Below are 20,575 nucleotides of genomic sequence, written 5' to 3'. Positions count from 1 at the left end.
CTCTCTCTCTCTTTATATATAAATTTATTTTTAAAGCTTTAGGATTTAAGTAGGAATAAATGGGCGGGGCCGAGTGCCACAGGTAGCATCAGGATGTCAGAGACCTCTAAGACACAGACTAACACATTGTTGGTTTTAGTCTTTCTATGGGATTTGTTGACAATATGAAAAATGAAGAATTGCACCAGCTTTATACTGTCATATCCCCCCTAATATGTAATTTTGCCAGAAACACTTATTCAATTAATTGCATCTGTAGATTGACAATCAGTACACTTGTGAGGATTTGTTGCTTTTCTCTGTCTGATGTAATAATATGTGATTAGACAAGACGAGCGATTTGATGATGTCACACTGGGCTTTAAGAGAAAATTGTGATTGTGATCTTTAAGTGTTTTCAGACACATAGACCAAGATGATTAACCAAGCATATAATCTGATAAATAATTAAGCTAATAGTTGCAGCCCTGCTTATATCCACTCCACTTCATACTCCACTCAAAACTCAGCTTTGAACTCTCAACTTCCTTTTGTACAACACTTAAAAACACATGTATCTTCTCTGTTATTATATGCCTCTTTTCCTCTACTGTGGATATAGCTGCAGAAATGCTTTTTTGACATTCACTAGATGAATAAATAAAGCCGTTCTATTGGCATTATTTCTTCAAACAGGAATGCTAATATCATATTTGAGCCCAAAGGGAGTTTTGTCCCAGTAGGAATGAATCCAAATCCTGGTTTAGCTAGACTCACTAAAAGACAAATAGGTTTGTTGTTCTTTCCATTGTGCTTTGCAGCCTATAATTATATCCCAGCTGTTGTGGTGTGGAACCAGATTTGTAATTATTTGTGCAAGAAAGACAATGCTGTGCTTCACATGTTTCCATTCTTTGCTGCACAATGAAATCCTCCCAGTTACTGTACCAGCCTAACCCTAACCTTACTGTCCTACACCCGTTTTATTTTCCTTTTGAATCCTCTCCTGCTCGTCTCCGTCCTTTTGTTCAGACTGATAATAATGCGTAGCGACTGTCGAGGTGCAGTGACAGGCTGTCGAGGAGACAGGACAGAGGAGTGAGAACTGGACTGGAGAGGAAGCGTCCGTGGCAGGCGGACTGTTTTGACCTTTACCATGTGATTCCCCTCGTCAGCTATGATGATAAGTACTGCAACTGTGTGGGAGACAATGCTGGAGCTGTGTGGATTTTTTTTTTTAAGCACTGGGCTGATAGTCTCATCCAGAGAGATTTACAGCGGGTACAGTGGTTGGTAGCCAAGGTGCCCCTGGTAGTTCCCTGCATGAGAAGTGTCAGAGAATTAATAAAAACAGCACCTAAGGACCATGGTAGTCTATCGTCTCCATCCTTCATCTTTCTACGCGTTACTCATGAAAAGGTTTTCTTCGCGTTGCTTGTGTTGCTTCTGTTGTCAGCTGTTTCCTTTGGTAAAGAGATGTTTGATCCTTAACCTGATAGTGGAAGAGAAGAAAAGTGAATTCCTGCATGAAGCTTTAATGGACGGCTTGTGTTTCAGCCTTTGCAGAAGTAGACTTCTGCAGAAATCCCACTGGTACTCGCATCCATTTACTGAGTAACAATGAAGTACTGTCTGGTTATTTACTGTAAGTTTATCTCATGGGAAATTTTTGAATCCGTTCAGTCGCTACATCATGCAAGTAATGACCCACCGGACAGTTGTTTACTACACCTCATAGCTGCGGTAAATCAAGAGGTCATGCTTCGATTTTTTTTTTTAGCATCTCTGCAGCCCTGACTCTGCGTGGATTCAGCACCCTACGTTCGAGGAGTTTTAGGACCCTCCAACAGCCATAACCCTCAGCCACGACGTCCGATGACGAAGGCCCCAGCGGTGTCATGAGCAGTGAATGTCTCGTCAACTTCCTGATCGATCCCACCCTGGGAGGGAAAACGAGCTACTGAGCAGATAAAGCCAAATGATGTAATAAAAGAGACTGACATCATACAAACCGCATCAAACTGCCCCACTGAAATAACAGATGGACTTCTGTTCACGTTTTAGTATAAACCATGTAACACACTGTGTGTTAATACCAGAGTGTAGCTGCTGTATGTAAGTTGCTTTAAGCAGTAGTTCAAATAAGCTGGTGTGGCTGAAATTTAGCTTCTTCTCTGACGAGTGGAAACTTTTTCCTCCAGAAACTACGGAATAGATTTATTTATTTAGTCGCAAACAACAACAACAAAAGCTTTTTACCTTCAAACAGCAGGAGATGTGATCTTGATTTAGAAATGCGACAGTTCAAAAGTCGCCCGGTTCTCTGTTTTTATCTTCCTGTGCTTATATCTTTCGGTCTGAGTGTCCCCTCTCCCTCCCGCCGTCACCCCCTGCCTCCATAATGGTTTTCCTCAGGTGCTTCGGTCCCGTCCCAAATCGACCCCTGGCACCCGGCCCCCCTCTCCATCTTGACTCATTCCACTCGGCTCCAGCAAGTGAAAGCAGAAGCTGCACTTAGCTGCTCTCTCCTCTATCAGAGAGAGAAAAAAAAAATTGATTTGTTTTTATTCATAGGTTTAACCTCTCCTGGCCACTTTGATCTTGTGCTGGAAAGCCTTGGGCTTTGAGGAGAAGGGCCCTCGGTGTTTGTCGCCGAGTTTTTTCACTGGTTGCATCAGTAGTCGGGGGGGGGGGGGGGGGGGACTTGTCCATTTCAGTGTTGGGATGCGAGCGCTGAAAGAAAGATGAAAGGCAGTAAGTGGGGTGGATTTGGAGGCGGGCTCAGGTGAGATGAGAGGGAGCTGAGGGGGGAGAGGTGTGTTTGGATCAGGGGCTGCAATTTTTCTGTCCACTCTGGCTGCCTTTAATCTTTCCAGTCGCCATTAGAGGTTGCATTGGAAGCTGGAGTGTGTCTGTGTATCAGCACTTGTGTCTAGATGTCATCATATAACCCCCTGTCCTTGTCTTGGCTGTGGGCTTTTCGGGTGAGTCTTTTCATCAGAGACTGTTGGTTGATATTTTGTAGTCACTCTAATCATATTAAAAAGGATTATTATGTGAGTGCATATACAAATCGTCACATTTGAGAAGCTGGAACCAACAATTTGACCTGTGTATCCCTTGTTCTACGTGTCCTGGAAAAACACCCACCTTTTTCTTTTTTTTTTTTTATATTCTAATGTCAGACAGTTCACATCTCTCCTCTGTCAACACATTGTGTCTGCCACTGTCATCCCCACATCTCTATTCTCTCTGTTGATGTCTCCCTCAATTTTCATGTCTCTTTTCTCCCTCCCTCTCTTCTCTCCTCTTTGTTTGACTGCTTGTTGTTTCCTCCTCTTTGTATTCATTCCTATCTCTACATCTTTTTTTCTTCTTCTGTCTTCCCTCCCTGTCTTTTCCTTCTCTTTTGTCTCTCTGGTCCTTTGTCAGCCTGCCTGACTTGGCCTTTTTCCTGTGTATCATTCTTTGACATAATGTCTATTTTTTTTTTTTTTTTTTTTTTGGTTTGTTTTTTCCTTTGTTTTCTCCCTATCTCCTCTTGACTCCCCCCCAGCCGGCAGCTCTATTTTGGTGGTTCACTTTCTGTCTCTGAAGCCCTGGAGATGAATTATTGAACAGACTGACCCCCCTGGCTGCACAGCTGCTGTTTGGGTTTGGGGTGTGTGTCTTTTCTCTGAATCCATTTCAGTTCTTTAAGTGCTTCTGGTCTTGTACGTCTCTGTGTTTTTGAACACTTTAAGCGTTCCTGTCTCTGTGTGTGCGCGCCTTATGTCTGCGTAGTGTTGCTTTTTTTGTGTGTTTTAAACATTAGGAAACCTGTGGCCGAGACACAAGTTGTACCTGCACAATCTCTTGTTTTTTCAATGACTGTCAAATGGAAGAAATCCAACATAATTCTGTTTGTGTGTGTTTTCGCACTGATGACACTTACAAAAATAGCAAACCATTTTCAGTCCCATCGTGGGCTGAATTGAATTTCTTTTTTTAACAGCTTGTCATCCAACAAAACACAAAGCTGCACTAAACTTTTTATACAAAGTAAAGATGGAGCAGGAGGCGGATGACAGATTACCAGGATTACAAGGTTTTAAGACTCACACCATCATGTCCACATTTGCTCCAGGATGCCCTTGTATATTTCACTTGCGTACCTGTTTTTTAATTAAAATGGTGGATTTCAAATATATTTTTCATAGTTTGAGCCACTGGATCAGTATCGTTCCCGATTCTGACCATTTTACATGGATAGGGTTTCAGCCCGATGTGACTGATCCACTTTTATTTTTCAAGGACAGTACAAAAGGACATTAGTCTCATATTGGCTCCCTAATATCTTGTTTTTGTCTGTTACGTTCTGATCATATGGAACAAAAGATATACAGGTCTACAAAGTTTTGATGCCTTTTATGCTTTTAAATTGTTTTCATGCAGTTTCATTCACATGATTCACAGTAAGCGCCCAGCTAAGCTCTGTTTAGGCATCATGAATCAAAAATTAACACAAGAAATTAAAAAAAAAAAATGTTTTCAGAGCTTATCGTCAATCCAAGCTTTGTTTTGGAGATGAATTGCAAATGTTTCACTGGGAAGCTCTTGCTACATGTCGACAGCTTCTCATCCATTTTGCATTTTTCCAGGTGGAACTAATGTTTATCACAGGGATTTATATAAGAAGGGAAAAGAAGCAGAGAAATATTGACAGGTGTTGATTTGATGAATGTAATCTTGGCTTGTAAACTGTCCATACGTTGATCCGCTCAGCTCGATATAAAGAACGGATGGATCTCTGATGACTTGTTGATCATGTCGCTTGTAGTGTGAAGAGACGGCTAATGAACAATAAATCTAATTTCAGTCTTATTGTGTGTTTTCCACAGGCTGTTCAATCTGACTCTGAAGAAGCTGATCATGCTGAAGGAGCTGGATAAAGATCTCACCTCGGTGGTGATCGCCGTCAAACTGCAGGTACGAGACTAAACGTACAAAACGATCCCTAACTGCTAAAACTGTTTGTTGCTAAGTCTGAATTTGAAGGCAAACAAAAATGACAGGATTAGTTAAGAACATAATTGAAGTCAACCGCAAATAGATTTTAGTTTTCATGATATAAAAAAGCAGTTCCAGCTGAATGTACGATTATTTAATTAATGTTTGTAACGTCTGATGAAACTCTCCTGGAAATAAATAAAAGTCTTGCTGGTGACATAGTTGATCATTTAAATCAGACTCAGCTTTAATTCAACAATTATTTCTTTAGCTTTAATCAGCAAAATCGTATTTTAGGACTTAAAGACTTGAATTTCACTTTGACTGAGTTTGCCAAACCGATAGACCAGTGGATGTTGAAATGCTGCTGAATAAACCACAAACTTAGCACTTTTTTGTTTTCTATTTCTGTTTTGTTGGTCGTTGTTTTGTTGAGTCAGGTTATTGGATGTGGACACACACTTCCCTCTCTTCCTTTACAGCCAAAAACACTGTCTGCCACTTCTCCACAGTTGCGTGTACAGTAAATTACTCTCCCCGTATTCTTGAGAGATTCGGAGATGTTTCCATCTTTCTTTAAGTATTAAGTTAAATGTTGTTTCCTCAGAATATCCAGTGCAGTGATGTTGTTCATATATATATATATATATATATATATATATATATATATATACACTCTTCTTTGTCTCTGATTTGTGTCCGAATTCAAATTTCTGAATCCGTTTTCTTGCTGCTGTTTTCTCCACCTGGTCCTAAATTGATAGTTTATAATTATTATTTTTAATAAACAGTTTAAGATGGTTAAATTTTTAATGTTGTTTCTCCACTCCCCAGTTGTTTTCAGTGTTTATGATCTCCATTTTTTTTTTTTAACCAGTAAATTCTCTGTTTCTGGGACATGAGACACTTTAAGCTGTTTCATTTCTTCTTCCACTTGCTCAGTCTTCCCTTTCTGCTCCCTCGTATCAGTCAGTTTCATCTCCTTTTTCATCCTCCTTTGTTACCTCACTCCTCTCACTGCATGTGGTTGATGAGAGTTTCTTGGCTCTCATGATGCTCTGTCTTTTGTCTCCGTCTCTCCTCCTCCTCCTGTCGCCTCCTCAGGGCTCCAAGCGAATCCTGCGCTCCAACGAGATCCTGCTGTCCGCAGCGGGTCTGACAGAGACTGACCTGCAGCTCACCTTCTCCCTGCAGGTAAAGACAAAAGGTTCAGAGAGGTCAGGTGCCCGTCAGTCAAAAGCAGACAAAAACTTTGCTCTCGTGGTGTTTTTGTACTTCCAACAGAAATGGACAAAAATAATAAGCTTTGATGTCTTTGATGCATCAGTACCCACATCAACGCATTCTCTAGCTCTAAAAAAAAAAAAAACAGATAAATTAAGTTTTGATGTCGAGCTGAAATATGTAAAAATTTTGGGGGCAGGTGTCATGTACCTGCTTTTTTGTAGAAGATCACAGGGGCCACCATATGTGATGCACAGCTCTGATCAGAGGTGGAATTATTCTCTGTGAACAGTGAGGGTGATAAAATATTTAGAGAATAAAAAGTTCTGTTTGCAAAGGAGCAGATGAAACCCCACCACCACCACCAAAAAAAAAGCTTTGCCCAGTCCATCCAGGAATTGGTCATTTTCTGAACTAAAAAAATAAAGAAACACAAAAGTCAATCTGCAATATTTGCAAGAACGTATTTTTAAAAAAACAATCCAAATTAAATCTTGTGCAAAAAACTGAGAGTCAAACTAGAAGAAAGCAAGTCAGTTTCATCACTGCTGTTTTCTGCTACAGAAGAATCCATTTCATAAACGCTAGGGGCAAAGGTCAAATAAATATGATGCTTTGTTTCTTTACAAACAAACTTGCTCGTCATCACAGTTGAAGGTTTTCTTCTCTTAGTGCTTGTACAGGTGTTGCTTGTTTTTGTACATGGTTGGCAACACAACATGACACACCTTGAACACCTGATTCAGGGTCCATAAACACAAATGTCAACCTTGTGATGGACCATACAGCCAGGGAAAAGTCATAACTTTTCATAGTTCATTTCCATTATTGAATATATTAATGCAATTTATCGTGAAGTGACTAAGAATATTTATTATCACAAGCCATTAAAATTCATTCTCAGTCACAATAATCAAACAAAAATGCCCTTAGATCTTGGACGGACTATATTCATGAGTTTTTGTACGTTATGCAGTTTTTATGCAGTTGGATTTATTTTGTGTGAAGCCTCCGTTTCTGTCACAAACCGTGTTGAACCAAATCGGTATCTACTGATTTGCTTTTGCTCAGAAACACGTGAAAGGCTTCGTCTTTGTCACACATGTGCGGAGATGCTGCGCGCACTAAAGACCTCTGCATACATCAGCGCTGCTCACATACAGCGTCTAACATTCACTCTCTCTGTGCATTCAGCCTGAGCACGGTGAATGTAATTCCCAGGAGAGTTTTCTCTGCTCTAAATCATCGTTTCCAATTTCCATGTTTCTAAAAGGTCAGGGAGTTTCTCTCTCTGGATTTTACCGGTGCACTGAGCCAGACGCTATATATTATACATTAAAGTTTCGACAGCAGCAGCACTGCGGAGAGGAAGCCTATTAAAACCGAGCAGCGGAGTGATTTCGTGTCTTTGAACAATGTTACAGGAGTTGGTTTTGTTCCATTTATAGCGCAGCCGGTGAGATCCTTAATGAATGGCTTATGTCATAGTTCGGATGAGACTAAGTGGTTCGACACTTCAGGACGCCAGAGACGGGTCAGCGGGTGTGAATGCCTTATGCAACGAGCCAGTTAGGTTGACCCAATTATTCTGACCTGGGAATCAAATGTCTTCGCTTCATCGCTCTGAGCCCATCTCGCAAGTGAGTCACCCACCTGTGAGCTATTTTTGCCTCTGGCTGGGTTTTCTAACGTATGTATTTCTGTGTTGTTTGCACCTGCAGTATCCACACTTCCTCAAGAGGGACGCCAACAAGCTTCAGATCATGCTGCAGCGGCGGAAGCGATACAAGAACCGCACCATCCTGGGATACAAGACGCTGGCCCTGGGCCTCATCAACATGGCCGAGGTATCACAACTTATTATTAGAAATAACAGTAAATACAGTAAATTGAATTTAAAAAATAACACCTGAAGCACAAAGTCTAACATTTGTTTTTTAACTCGACTAGGGTCTACAATGATTATTTTATTTTTATTAGCTCGTCAGTTTAATCGATAAAATGTTTAGTCTATAAAAGTTATGGAAAATTACCCATCACAATTTCAACAGTTTAAAACTCATAAATATTCAGTTTACTGTGACATAAGCTGAACAAAAATGAGCAAATACTCACAACTGAGAAGCTGAAATGAGAATCTTGACTTCCTGTCTTTGTTTCAAGAGGATGTAATTTGCTGTAACGATGAACAGCGTCTCGTTGCAGCTGCAAACAAAAATTTTGGATTCATGCAGACACCATCTCCAATCGAAAATGGGCTTGAATTAATCTGCTGCTGTAAAAAAAAAAAAAAAAAACTAACAACAAAAAGCAGCATGAAACAACACAGCACAGAGTGACTGCACTTTAAAGTGTTGTCCAAACGAATGGACTCATTGACGTTTGCAGGAGAGATGGAGGAAAGGCTTCATACATCCAACACAAAGCTCCTTGTTACAACTCCCCCCGGAAGATTTTAGTGTATTTTAAGCAGCGAACACCTCCACAGCAGCAGATGGAGGTTAAGCTGCGTATCTGAGGGCACGTCAGCTGTGAGTTGTTGAGTCAGCGGAGTCTCATCCTCTTCAGCCGGACAAATGTCCCTGCTGATCTGAGCTGTTGACCCAACAAACTACCGGTCCCAGGCTCATTTCCCTGAACATGCAGCCTCTGCCTCCTGCTTCCTTCCAATCTGAGTTTAACTTCATTTCACTAAGTGTCGTCACGGCCTAATATCTTCTCTCACGCTGCTTCTCATGCAGATCTGTCCTTCCACATTTCCTCCATCATTCAGAGAATTTAATTCACAGCGGTTGCCTTTTGAAACTTATTTAGCGCTAACCTTCATCTAAACTCATTTCAAGCGAGTGCACTTTAAAATCAAACTCGGATTTTGATCTTTGGCCTAGCGTTCTCTTCTCCGCCACCATAAATGGCACCATAAATCAAACATCCCATTAAATTTCAGTCTCTTCTGCCAAAAGCTTCTTGCATTCTCTGTCTCCCACAATAAGAAGCCGTTTTAAAAGGGTTGTGATTCATGGTCTGTGTGTGTTAGCGTACTTGGCCGTGCACGCGGTGGCTCTCACGTGGTGGCTTTCATAGGATTGGTCTGTGAGTGAAGTCGTAATTATTTACAGAATAACACACCTCACCGCAAAACGCTTTACGAAGAGAAAAAGACATAAACACAGAGATGAACACACAGAGTTCATCAAGAGGCAGGTTTGGTTTCGGGAACGACAGTTAGTTGAGTCTCTTATCAGAAGCAAATGAAACAAAATCCAATTGTAGAATAAGCTGGTATAGTACAACCCTAAGGCAAAATGCCAGTCCTGATGAAAAGGCTTCTTTATCTAAAATAGTGTGCCGCAGTTTGGTGATGCCTTCTGGCCGTCTAAGGCTGTCCCTGCATGTAAAGTAAAGTCAAATTTTATTCATGAGGTCTGTTTCCACAGACAGGTTGGCTGCAAAGTGCCTCACAGAGGGCAAAGGACACAAATGCAGACTCATTCGCACCAAAAGCTTCAGACTCATTTCCTTGGCAGCCACAGCGAAACAAAGTGTTTGCATATTCTGCCTGGAGCTCTGTGTGTGTGTGTGTGTGTGTCTGTGTGTGTCAGAAAAATAATATGCTAAAGGGGACACACTCGGATTTTCAGTTGGTACATTCTCATTCGAAGTCGCAAAGAAATGTCATTTTGAAGGCGTTGTGTTTCTTTAATATGACAGGTAGTTTCCACTGACCCAGCAGGGACTGCGAGGATGAACTGTTGAACCCCCTTTGCCTGTAAATTTGAGATGTTATCAAAGTGAAACCTTGAAAATCTTCCATCACATTTATGTTCGACATCCTAAAATGTAGTATAAAACTGAATTTGTTTTTGTTATCAGTCATTCTTTTCTCTTTCTGCAGTGGTCCGAAACCAGACAAGAATTTCATTTAGCATCATATATGATGAAAAAAAAAAAACGAGAGAAAATTCCTCAGAATCTGTCTACAGTTAGATAACATTAGCCGCACTAAACAAGAATAAATAATTCTGTAGCAGCAAAACCCCTGAGCGTATTTAGTTGAACAATTATGAATTGCACCTTTCACCCGTAAGAGACGTGTTTTTCTTCTTTCAAAAGTTCCATAGTGTGGCAGCTTTAAAGCGTTGCTAATACACACAGTATAGACTGTGAACTCCACAACAAATTGTGTCACTTAAAGTCACAGGTTTCCTGTGATGTCACTGGAGGGAGGTTGTTAAAGGAGCGGATGTTATTTCTAGTTGTTATTTTTAAGTGCCCCATGATATCACCACTAAAAGTCCATTATTTTACAAGAAGTAGAAGTTGGTGAGATTAGATGAAAATGATAAGGTTTAAAATGTTTTTGTCTGGTTGCTTCTGCTTTTCCGATAAGTCATTTCTAATTCAGTGAGACGTTAAAGCAATAGCACTTCATTGTTTATGTAACCAGCACTCATAAGTCTTCAGTAATCAGAGGCTTGTGCTGCCTGTTTGTCTCTCTTGCAGTCTCACACTCCCTGACATGATTTAATAATGCAACATCATGTAATTTTTTTGTTTTTCCATTTAACTAGATTTGCATAACTTCTTGCTGCTGCTTCTCTGCCACGCGGAGCACCTAATGCTGTGCAGTAATGGAGAGAGAAAATAGTCCCATTTAAAAGCCGTAATTATCCGTGTGATAAAAGTATATTTTAGGAAGGAATTCACTGCTTGCTGTTCGACGTGATGCATCACATTAGTCATGGCAGTAGCAGTAGTTTAGCCCTTTTTAAAATGAATTTTAAAAAGCTGTCGCAGGGTTTCAGGACATGAACCTGGAGTAAATCCGTCAGTGGATTTAGTCTCTTCATGGATAAAATCGGCAATAGAGAAAAAAAAGTCAAATTAAAGCAGTTTCTCATGAATATGCACATTGCATCTTCGTGATATTTGCCTTGTCAGATTTGCATAATTGTCTCTCTGACTGGAAAATGGTTGAAATTAGCAGCTGCAGGAGCTTTTAGAAAGCTGCCGCTCGAATCATGTGCAGCAGGTTAGCTGAACCTCATCCAGCTGAATGGATGTATAGCACTATTGTCTCTCCTTAATGTGTGGCTAAGGCTGTCTCCATAATAAGCTGCTCAGACTTCATTAACTCCGTGAGTGTGACCAGACTTGCTGAGAGAGGCTGGGTGTCATTCATTTAGATACACAAACACACTCTCACAAACACACACACACACACACACACACACACGCAGGAGAGACGTGACGCTGCTGTTTGCTGCAGCCGCAGAGCCAAAACGATTTTTTTGCTGCCACACATGTTCGCGTTTTATCCGTTGTCGTCGTCGGTCTTTGATTATGTTAATCCCTGACTGCTATTTTTGTTTATCTTCTTCAGCCTCCTTCTTTTTTTTTTCTTTTTTGCCTCCTTGTTCTGTTATCATCCTCTCCTCGACATCTGCTCCTTGTCTGCCCTCATTTCTTCTCCTGCTGCTGTCTAACCTGTCTCTCTCTGTATGTCTCTGTCTGCAGAGCCTTCAGTCTCTCTGGTCTGACTCCGCTCCTCTTTCTCCTCTTCCTGTGACGCTATTTTAATCATGTGTCGTCCGCTGTTTATTCCCCGCTGTGTGTATAGACAGACCATGATTAAAATGATGCATCTCATCCGAGAGAGCAGTTGCTTTTCAGCAACGACAGGATTTTATTCAAACCACATACAGTGTGGGCACATCCTTACATGACACAGAATGCCTCCTTATTCTCAACAGATCTTTTTATGTACTCGTGTAGAGGTAGGTAATGAAAAATGCTTCTATCATGATATGAGACTAGTTAATATCTAGGATGCTTGATATCATGATATACCTTAACTATTGTCTTTTCCTGGTTTTAAAGGCTGCCTTGCATTGGCCGCCATTATATTTTTTTCCTCATGACTCAATGAAATAAAAGCAAATTATGCGAAATTACCATTCAGACAAAAACATTATCATATTTAACTTTATGCTGCCACCAGATGACTATGTTCACATGTTGGCCTGAGCTTCTTAAAGCCCTGGGCTCTCTGGATAAACAGAATAAAAACTACAGCCGAATTTTTTTCCTTCTTCCAGGTGATGCAGCATCCCAGTGAAGGCGCCCAGGTCCTGGGGCTGCACAGCCAGCTGAAGGACGCCTCGGTGCCCGTCGCTGAGGTCAGAGTCTACTCCCTGTCCAGCCAGCCCATCGACCACGAGGGGCCCAAAGCCAAAATGTCCGGTAAGCATGTCACCTTTCCACCACTTCTGTCTCTCTCTCTCTCTCTCTCTCTCTCTCTCTCTGTGTCTGTGCTTCTGTCAGACTGTCCCGATGACATGGTTTGTCTTATGCTTCTGTCTCTGCAGATCGCTCCCCTGACATTGACAACTACTCTGAGGAAGAGGAGGAGAGCTACTCGTCTGAACAGGAGGGCAGTGATGATCCCATTCACGGGCAGGTGTGTTTGAATCAGGGCTGTAACGAACGATGATTTTAGTACTTGATTAATCTCATGGTAACTCTCACCTTCATGAGTCACTTCGTCAACGTAGGAAGAAATAAATAAAGATTCGTCCTGAAAATGCCCTGTGATCTATGGCTTAAGGTAGCTCTGTGCTAGCATTTGCTTTGCTTGTTTTTTTGCTAAATATGGTCATTTATTTTATGATGTCATAAATTAATATTGTGTTTTCAGTGGTTTTACACTGTGATTTACGGTGCTAAAACCATTCAAGCAACACAGATCATAAATTATCTGCGTTTAAAGCTTCGTAAAGTATCAAAATGTGTCAAATCAAGTTCTATCCATTTTGATTAATACACAATATAAAACATTATATATACTTTACTGAACATAATTGGTCCATGGGAAAATGTTCTCCCCATGTACATGATGTACAATAGGTTATTAGAGCAGAGAGAAAGCAGCCAGAGAAACGAGCTGCATTCTGAGTTTTGTCCCATTTTCTTCTTCATTCACTTCTGCTACAGAACTGGAAAGAACAGGCGACAAAGTTCACAAACAAATTGGTGTGAGCATCAGTCGAGAGCTTGTGTTTGTGCGCGCGTGTGGGTGTGTGTGTGTGTGTGTGTTACCTTCTCTCTCTCGGATTATGAGAGTGAAAGTGACAGGGCTCTGGGGATGCGAGGGGGAATAGGCGCCCATCGGTGCGAGAGATTGGAGGCGAGAGTGAAAGGAGCAAACAGGCAGCAGAGAGAGATAAGAAGGGAGCAACAAGGCTTTGGAGGCCGGATTGAAGAGGCTGAAAGGAGGGATGGAGGGAAGCTGAGCGGCAGGAAGGAGAATAAAGAGGGAGCTGGGCAGTGGGAAAGGTGTGAGGAGACTGACTGCAGGACTGAGGCAGTGAGCTGAGAGAGGATGGAGGGAGACGGGTCACCGCTGGTGCTCAGTTCTTTACGACTTGGATCATGTTTCTGTTGGTGATGATAACACTGTAGTCACTAAGATAGCTGCTTTAAAATTACTAAAACTTAACGCCCCCGCACTTGCAGCAGTGTGTTTTGCAGTGAATGATTATTACCAACATTTTGTGCATTGACTTTTGGATTTACCTCAAACTAAACTGAAACAGTCGACTTGTAAACAACTTGTGTAACCGGCTAACTGCTAATGTTTCTTGGCACTCTTGCCTTTTGTTGCTGCAGTGTCGCCACACCTCAGTGATGACTTCAAAGAGCCACATGGTTATCATAGCACCAAAAGAAACGATGTCCAAAGCTATGAAATTAAAGAATAAGGCTGATGTTGTTATACGTTTTCAATAATGAAAAGACCAAACCTAATGATGCGGTTCGTCTGAGTCTCTCTACGTCCGGACTTCTCTAACTTGTCTGCGGTGCCTCAGATCTAATAAAGATATAAGTCTTTCAAGATGATTCACACAAATGTAGCTTCAATTTTAAAGAAGAAAAAGACCCTGTAGGGTAATGTAGTTCTTAGCAGACTGAACTCAAACTGGATGAATTAACGCATTTGTTGGGGACTATTTTAAGCTGCGGTTTAATACACATTTGCATTAGTGGGTATGTACAGAAGCAGGACAGTAAACTGTGTGTGGAAAAGATAGTGGACATGTCATCAAGTGCAGGTTTTGGAAAGTGGAAGCTCACAGACAATATTTGTTAGTCAGATCTTTTCATTGTGGGTTTTCAGTGGGTTTGTTTACAACAAAAAGACTATTGCTAGCCTTGTCCTTTAAAACGTACATGTTAATAACCCAGAACTAACCTTCAAAACACTGTTTGAAACACCTCTCTCTTTATGTTCTCCACTTCCTCTCTCTCTCTCTCTCTCTCTATCTCTCTCTCTCTCTCTCTCTCTCTCTCTCTATGTCTGTCTGTCTCTCTCTCTCTCTCTCTCTCTCTCTCTCTATGTCTGTCTGTCTCTCTCTCTCTCTCACAGTATCTATATGATGAAGAAGACGAGGTGAGGAAGAAGAAGCCGAGGCGTAAGCTGCCCTCCAATGCCGCCATCACTAGAGTAAGAGAAACACCTCTTTCGCCTCACGTCATTCATCCATCCTGATCTCTCTCTCTCGCTCTCTCTCTCTCTCTCTCTCTCTCTCTCTCTCTCTCTCTCTCTCTCAACCTGCTTGTTATTCCTGTAAAGCAATTTGCGGCAAACCAGCTTCGTGAAAAAGCCCTTTCAAATAAATTTGATTTGACTGGACTCCCCAACCCTCCCCCTCATCTCGCTCTTGCCTCACCTCATTCAAACCCCCCCCCCCCATGTGATTCCCGCTCTCGCTCGCTCGCTCCCTTCTCTGTTGCTGGTTTCTCTATAAATCCATTTTCTCCCTCTCACTCTTGATGCATGTAACTCAGGCCAATTTTCTGGGGAGAAAACATTGAGACACACAATGACCCGCAATAACACTAACCACATCCTGGGATGCATGGACACACAGACACACACACACACACAAACATATACAAGACTCTGCAGGGACACAGATTAATACACAGAATTCTCTGTAACCATGAAAATTACAGTGGACCTGCAATGTGACAGAAGGTAAGCAGTGTATTTGGAATGTGTGTGTGTGTGTGTGTGTGTGTGTGTGTGTGTGTGTGTGTGTGTGTGTGTGTGTGTGTGTGTGTGTGTGTGTGTGCGTGTGTGTGTGCGTGCGTGTGTGTGTGTGTGTGTGAGTGAATGTAGCAGCAGGCATTTGTCTCAGCAGGTTATTAATGGAGCGCTCCTGTGGAGGTCTCAGTGAGACTGTCACTGCTGCTCCCCAACACCACTGCCTGTGGACAACACACACACACACACACGCAGCTATCATTTCTGGAGTAGAAAAACACACCCACGATCATATATACACAATCAAACACGATTACAACATTATAACACCGAGTCTACCTTCATCAAAAAGACGCTGTTCAATCCAGTGAAACATTCAGGTGATCGAGGGTGAAGAGAAAAACTGGAGAGAAATGAGCTTTTAATTGTACACCAGAGTCCCTTTAAATAAGTACGGATGAACTACAGTGTTCGCACTGCAAATCTCTTGTTTCTTGTTTTTCTTCCTAAATCTGCTTTTCTGCCACTTTTGATTAAAAAAAAACATTCTGATGTCTCTAATTTATGCAAGTAAAGTAAAAAATGGAAAATAATGAGGTTTGTCATCTACTTTTTACACACATTTGCCCTTTTACTTCCCAAGCTTTCTCCTGCACGCACAGGAAAAATGGTGACGTCCGATTATGAAGTATCATTCTGTCAACAACAATCAGGATCCGCGTGAACTTTGTCTCTGGGAAAAATTAGTAAAGGCCACTTTGATCGGCCACATTTGCAAGTCATCTTATCGTAATGCAGCGAGGATTTTAATGTGAATAGAGATGGAGTCCACAGTGAACTACACTGTAATTATATTCATATGACATAGTTGTAAGTCAAGGTAAAAAGAAATATTGGAAAAACTATGATGATTATAAACTTAAAATGGCTGTAATCAGTATTTTCAAACAATGTGACAGTGTGATGCTACAGGGAAATATCACCTGAATCTGCAGCTCCCCTCCGCTACCTCAGCACTACCTGCTCAGCCAAGTTATTTCCCTCAGGAGTCGGTGGAGACCAAAAACAGAGCGGAAAATCAATGAATATTGGACTTGGATTCATCAGGTGGCCAGAAACATGACTCCAAATGAATGATAAGCAACTGCTTTCTCTTAAGTGCAACATCAGTTTTTGCAGATTTAAATAAAGTTTTATAACTGCTTCAAATAATTCATGCAGTTGAAGATCCGATTTATAGAATAAAACAGCTCTGGCTCGCAGTCTTCTTTTCCAGTCTTTTTTGCAAATGTCATGCACAGTAAATGAATCTTGAACCACCAAGCTAAGAGAAAAAACCTTGAGCTGCTGATAGATTTTACATTCACTATACCTTCCTTTTCACATTACTCATCTTGTTATGCGAAAAAACAAATCTTTTGTGCTTATTCAGGCAAACATCTGCTTGTGGACTTGATATCCCGAATAACATATTCCATTTTAATAGCACAAGATGCATTCACAGCCCCAGCCTGCACAGAGATATCTGCATGGGTAACACTTTAACTTTATGTGACATGCAGAAATATGTCCAGACGCTGAATCCATTAACTGTTGTTGTTTTGAGTCATCAAGCGTGAAAAGAGAGCTCAGAAATTACCGATATATCTCGCTCCTGTCATCTCTTTCTATGCCGCGCATCTCCTCTCCCTCGCGCGCACACACACACACACACACACACTCTCACACACTCACACACACACACACACACTCACACACACACACACACACACACACACTCACTGACTCAGGGATATGAACATTCATCTCTCACGTTGTCCTCCATTTTCTCCCCCCCCCGTCTTCTTTCTCCACAGCAACCCAACATCAAGCAGAAGTTTGTCGCCCTGCTGAAAAGGTTTAAAGTCACTGATGAGGTAGGCGCCACATTCCTCTCCCCTCCTCCTCCTCCTCCTCCTCCTCCTCCTCTTCCTCCCCCCATGGCCTCTCTCCCCTCCCGATATCTACACATCTGCACTTCTACTTCATGCGCAGGGTTCAGAGGGTGTATTTGCTTCAGAGGTGTTGCTGAAGTCAACACGTATTTCAGTTGAGCTTTGAAAACACAGAGAGGTGTGTGGGAGAGATGTGGCAGAACAACTGAGATTCAGCTGGAAGCTCAAAAAAAAGAAAGAAAAATAAGAAAAAGACAACACTAAACACCATAGATTAAAATAGAACAGAAATGTGTCTTTAATGTGTGTATGTGCTTGTGATTGAGCTCACACTTGTGCATTTGAGTCTCTTTGCATATGTAAATGTATGTGTGTATTTCTCTTGCTGGCTGGTTGTCTTCTGCGTGTCTGTATTTAGACTTAAAAAAAATAAATAAATAAAAGTAGTGTATCTTTCAAGGTCAGAGTTCATTCTTGACCACAGACTGAGCAGCTGACAAAACGACGCCACCCCAGGACTTAGTGTGAGCCAGAGCCCTGCGTTTATGTTAATTAGATAAGTATCTGGTATTGTTACTGTGACGTGTGTGTGTGTGTGTGTTTATATGCACAAAGAACATCATGTTGATCCAGTTTTAGTTTGGTGCATTGAAAGTGTCATAACTGGGCTACAGAATCCAGGTTAAAACATGCGCTGTCTGCTGAACCGCCTGACTTGGCTCTGAAACTAAACAGGTTACTGTGGCATGTAAACATCTCTCTTCTTTTCATTTTTACCGTCTGTGAAATCTCAGACTTGCAAAGCCTTGTGGGTACATTCTCGTGTCAACAGCACGAACTGACAGTCAGCTGTGTTTAGCATTAAATGCTGGGATCAACACATTTCTCCCCGACATATTTTTGCAACATTTATGTGTGAACAGAACAGATGGGGAACAAAAGCACAAGACACCTTGTGTCCATCGGTCACCTTGTCTTCTCTGCGTGTCTTCCAGGTTGGTTTTGGTCTGGAGCACGTGTCCAGGGAGCAGATCCAGGAGGTGGAGGAGGACCTGGACGAGCTCTACGACAGCCTGGAGATGTACAACCCCAGCGACAGTGGGCCGGAGATGGAGGAGACCGACAGCATCCTCAGCACACCCAAACCTAAGCTAAGGTAACAGCATCGGCAAAGACATGATAATAATAGTATCCGCACACCCACCTTACACCAAACACGCACAAACACACACTTGCTGCCTCACCCACACACACATTTGGTGCTGTGTGTTTCTCGGTTCCAACAAAACCGATTGGACTCACTTTTTCTCCATCGACACCTCAGAGCCCCATCTGCTGGTGAAAACTGCTCATTACAGTAAAACGTTTAAGGCGTCACAGGAGCCAGAATTTGGTTAGTCAACTTTGAATTTGTCAAAATGCAAATATAAACAAAAAAAACCCTCCAATGTCCAAGAATTTTTTTAAAGAAATATCATTTCTTATATATTATATTAATTAAGATTTCTTTAAAGTGTAGGTTTAAGAAGCAAAGTCAGTTTCCTGAAGTGAAATTATAATCAGCTGAGGATTTTAGTTTAAAAAGACGTCTGAAAGCATTTGATTTTATATTTACATTTAAAAACTCTTCGTTACGACCCAGAAAAACTTGTTTTCAGGATGTTTCAAACCATTTTTAAATGCCTTATTTATGTTACTACTCAATCTATTTCTCTCTTCTTTCTATTTCTATTTTTTTTTCTTGATTTCAGTAGCCTCAAAAGCACTTTTACACAAAAGGCACTATTTGAAAGACAGTCTTTACAAGTGGTGAAGGTAGTGGACATGTAATAAATGAAGGAGCTACACTATATAAATTAACGTAATGTGACTCATACGTTAATGATAAATGGCTCATTGTCTGTTTTCCTGTCATCAAGGTAAGTATATTTTTGTTTTAGAAATCAAGAACAAAAAGATGATTTAAAAAAACACACACAATTTGAATAATGTCTTCTTATGTCGCTGTGTGTGTTCAGGCCATTCTTCGAGGGGATGTCTCAGTCGAGCTCGCAGACGGAGATCGGCAGTCTGAACAGCAAAGGCAGTTTGGGCCGAGACACTTTCAGTCCAGTGAGTAACTGTGATTCATGAGGAAGCATCAGCAGCTTCACAGACATATGTAGAGACACTAAGTAACTAATTCAGTTTGTTTGGAGGCACATTTTCCTCCCTTAGTTTCTATAATGTTGTTTTTTCTTATGTATTTTAGATTTTATACGATCGAAAACATTTTATGCGACGTGAAATGTTGCTGTAATCATTTCTGATGCTGTCATAATGCGTTCACTTAATTCATTCAGCACTGTCCTGACACAAGTGTTAACAGTAGTAACAACAAGTGTTTCACACTCACAGTTGACATGTGGCAGAATGATAAAACGGTGGCATAAATATCACACAGTAACATGAAATAGTGTCATAATACACCATTGAAAAACAACATGAGACTCCACATCGATGTAGTAAATATCCAGAATATGAAGCTCATGAATATCAGCGCAGCGGGCGGGCCCGTTGCGAATATGAAATTTCGGGAAAGTTTGCGACTAACGTTTCCTTAATGGAGCAGAAATCCAATAGCTCTGTGGCAGTCGCCATCTGCTCAATAAAAAGTGTTGAGCCTCACCGAGCTGAATAGATTTCGCTGGATGCTTCTGCTGCATTCAAACAGCTGCAGTTCTCCCTTTCATGGTAATACTGAAACAGACCTGCAGTGTTGTGACTGCAGTCTGCACGCTTTCTAAAAACATCTTTTTAGAAGAAAAGGCGGCTTTCGCTTTAGTCAGTGGTTTTGAAATACTTCATATGGTCCAGAGAAAACTACTACCTTGTTTTGTTTTAGACTGGTTATAATGTTCTTCCTCAAAGCTGAACACTGTGGCTGCAGAGTGACTTTTTGTTTTTGAATATGGGCTCTCATTAAGTCTGTAGACTGAGAGGCTCTCCCTTGTTTTCCCAGCAGGGGGAGCAGCCTCCTTTAGAGAAGATGAAACTCTCCCGCAGCCGCAACCTGGAGGAGGCCCTGTCTGAGACAGACACACTGGTACGACTCTTATAATGCATGTCTGAGTTTGTGTGTGTGTGTGTGTGTGTGTGTGTGATAAGAAAAGTGAATTAATGGTGTGTCGGTATCTTTGTTAATATCCATCTGAGGGGGATTCGCTGCCATCTGTGCTGTAAGTGAGACAGATTGAGAGACGGAGAGAGGGGGAAACAAAATGAAGACGTGTCGGAGACGATGGCTTTAGGATTGTCAGTATCTCCTTTCTTTGACACTGACAGTCTGTCTTTGGACTGTGTGTGTGTGTGTGTGTGTGTGTGTGTGTGTGTGTGTGTGTGTGTGTGTGTGTGTGTGTGTGTG

At 41.5% G+C, this 20,575-nt stretch overlaps 1 protein-coding gene across 2 annotated transcripts in view; it reads left to right on the top strand.

Moving 5' to 3' along the window:
• pacs1b (phosphofurin acidic cluster sorting protein 1b) overlaps positions 1-20,575 on the top strand; it is a 60,683-nt gene that overhangs the window by 27,978 nt on the left and 12,130 nt on the right. The window contains exons 2-11 of one of the 2 annotated variants that reach the window (XM_023396853.2): positions 4,860-4,947; positions 6,073-6,162; positions 7,914-8,039; positions 12,291-12,435; positions 12,561-12,652; positions 14,618-14,695; positions 17,095-17,154; positions 18,168-18,328; positions 19,191-19,284; positions 20,177-20,257. In XM_023396853.2, coding sequence (XP_023252621.1) covers positions 4,860-4,947; positions 6,073-6,162; positions 7,914-8,039; positions 12,291-12,435; positions 12,561-12,652; positions 14,618-14,695; positions 17,095-17,154; positions 18,168-18,328; positions 19,191-19,284; positions 20,177-20,257 — 1,015 coding nt within the window. Of the gene's footprint in view, positions 1-4,859; positions 4,948-6,072; positions 6,163-7,913; positions 8,040-12,290; positions 12,436-12,560; positions 12,653-14,617; positions 14,696-17,094; positions 17,155-18,167; positions 18,329-19,190; positions 19,285-20,173; positions 20,258-20,575 lie in introns of both variants that reach the window. The other variant, XM_023396852.2, reaches the window with a different exon arrangement.

This window comes from Seriola lalandi, unplaced genomic scaffold, assembly GCF_002814215.2.
Source record: "Seriola lalandi dorsalis isolate HSWRI2012SDOR001 ecotype SW California unplaced genomic scaffold, Sedor1 jcf7180002054983, whole genome shotgun sequence".
NCBI lineage: Eukaryota > Metazoa > Chordata > Actinopteri > Carangiformes > Carangidae > Seriola > Seriola lalandi.
The sequence above is the reverse complement of the archived record's forward strand: the minus strand, read 5'-3'. Positions and strand labels throughout refer to the sequence as shown.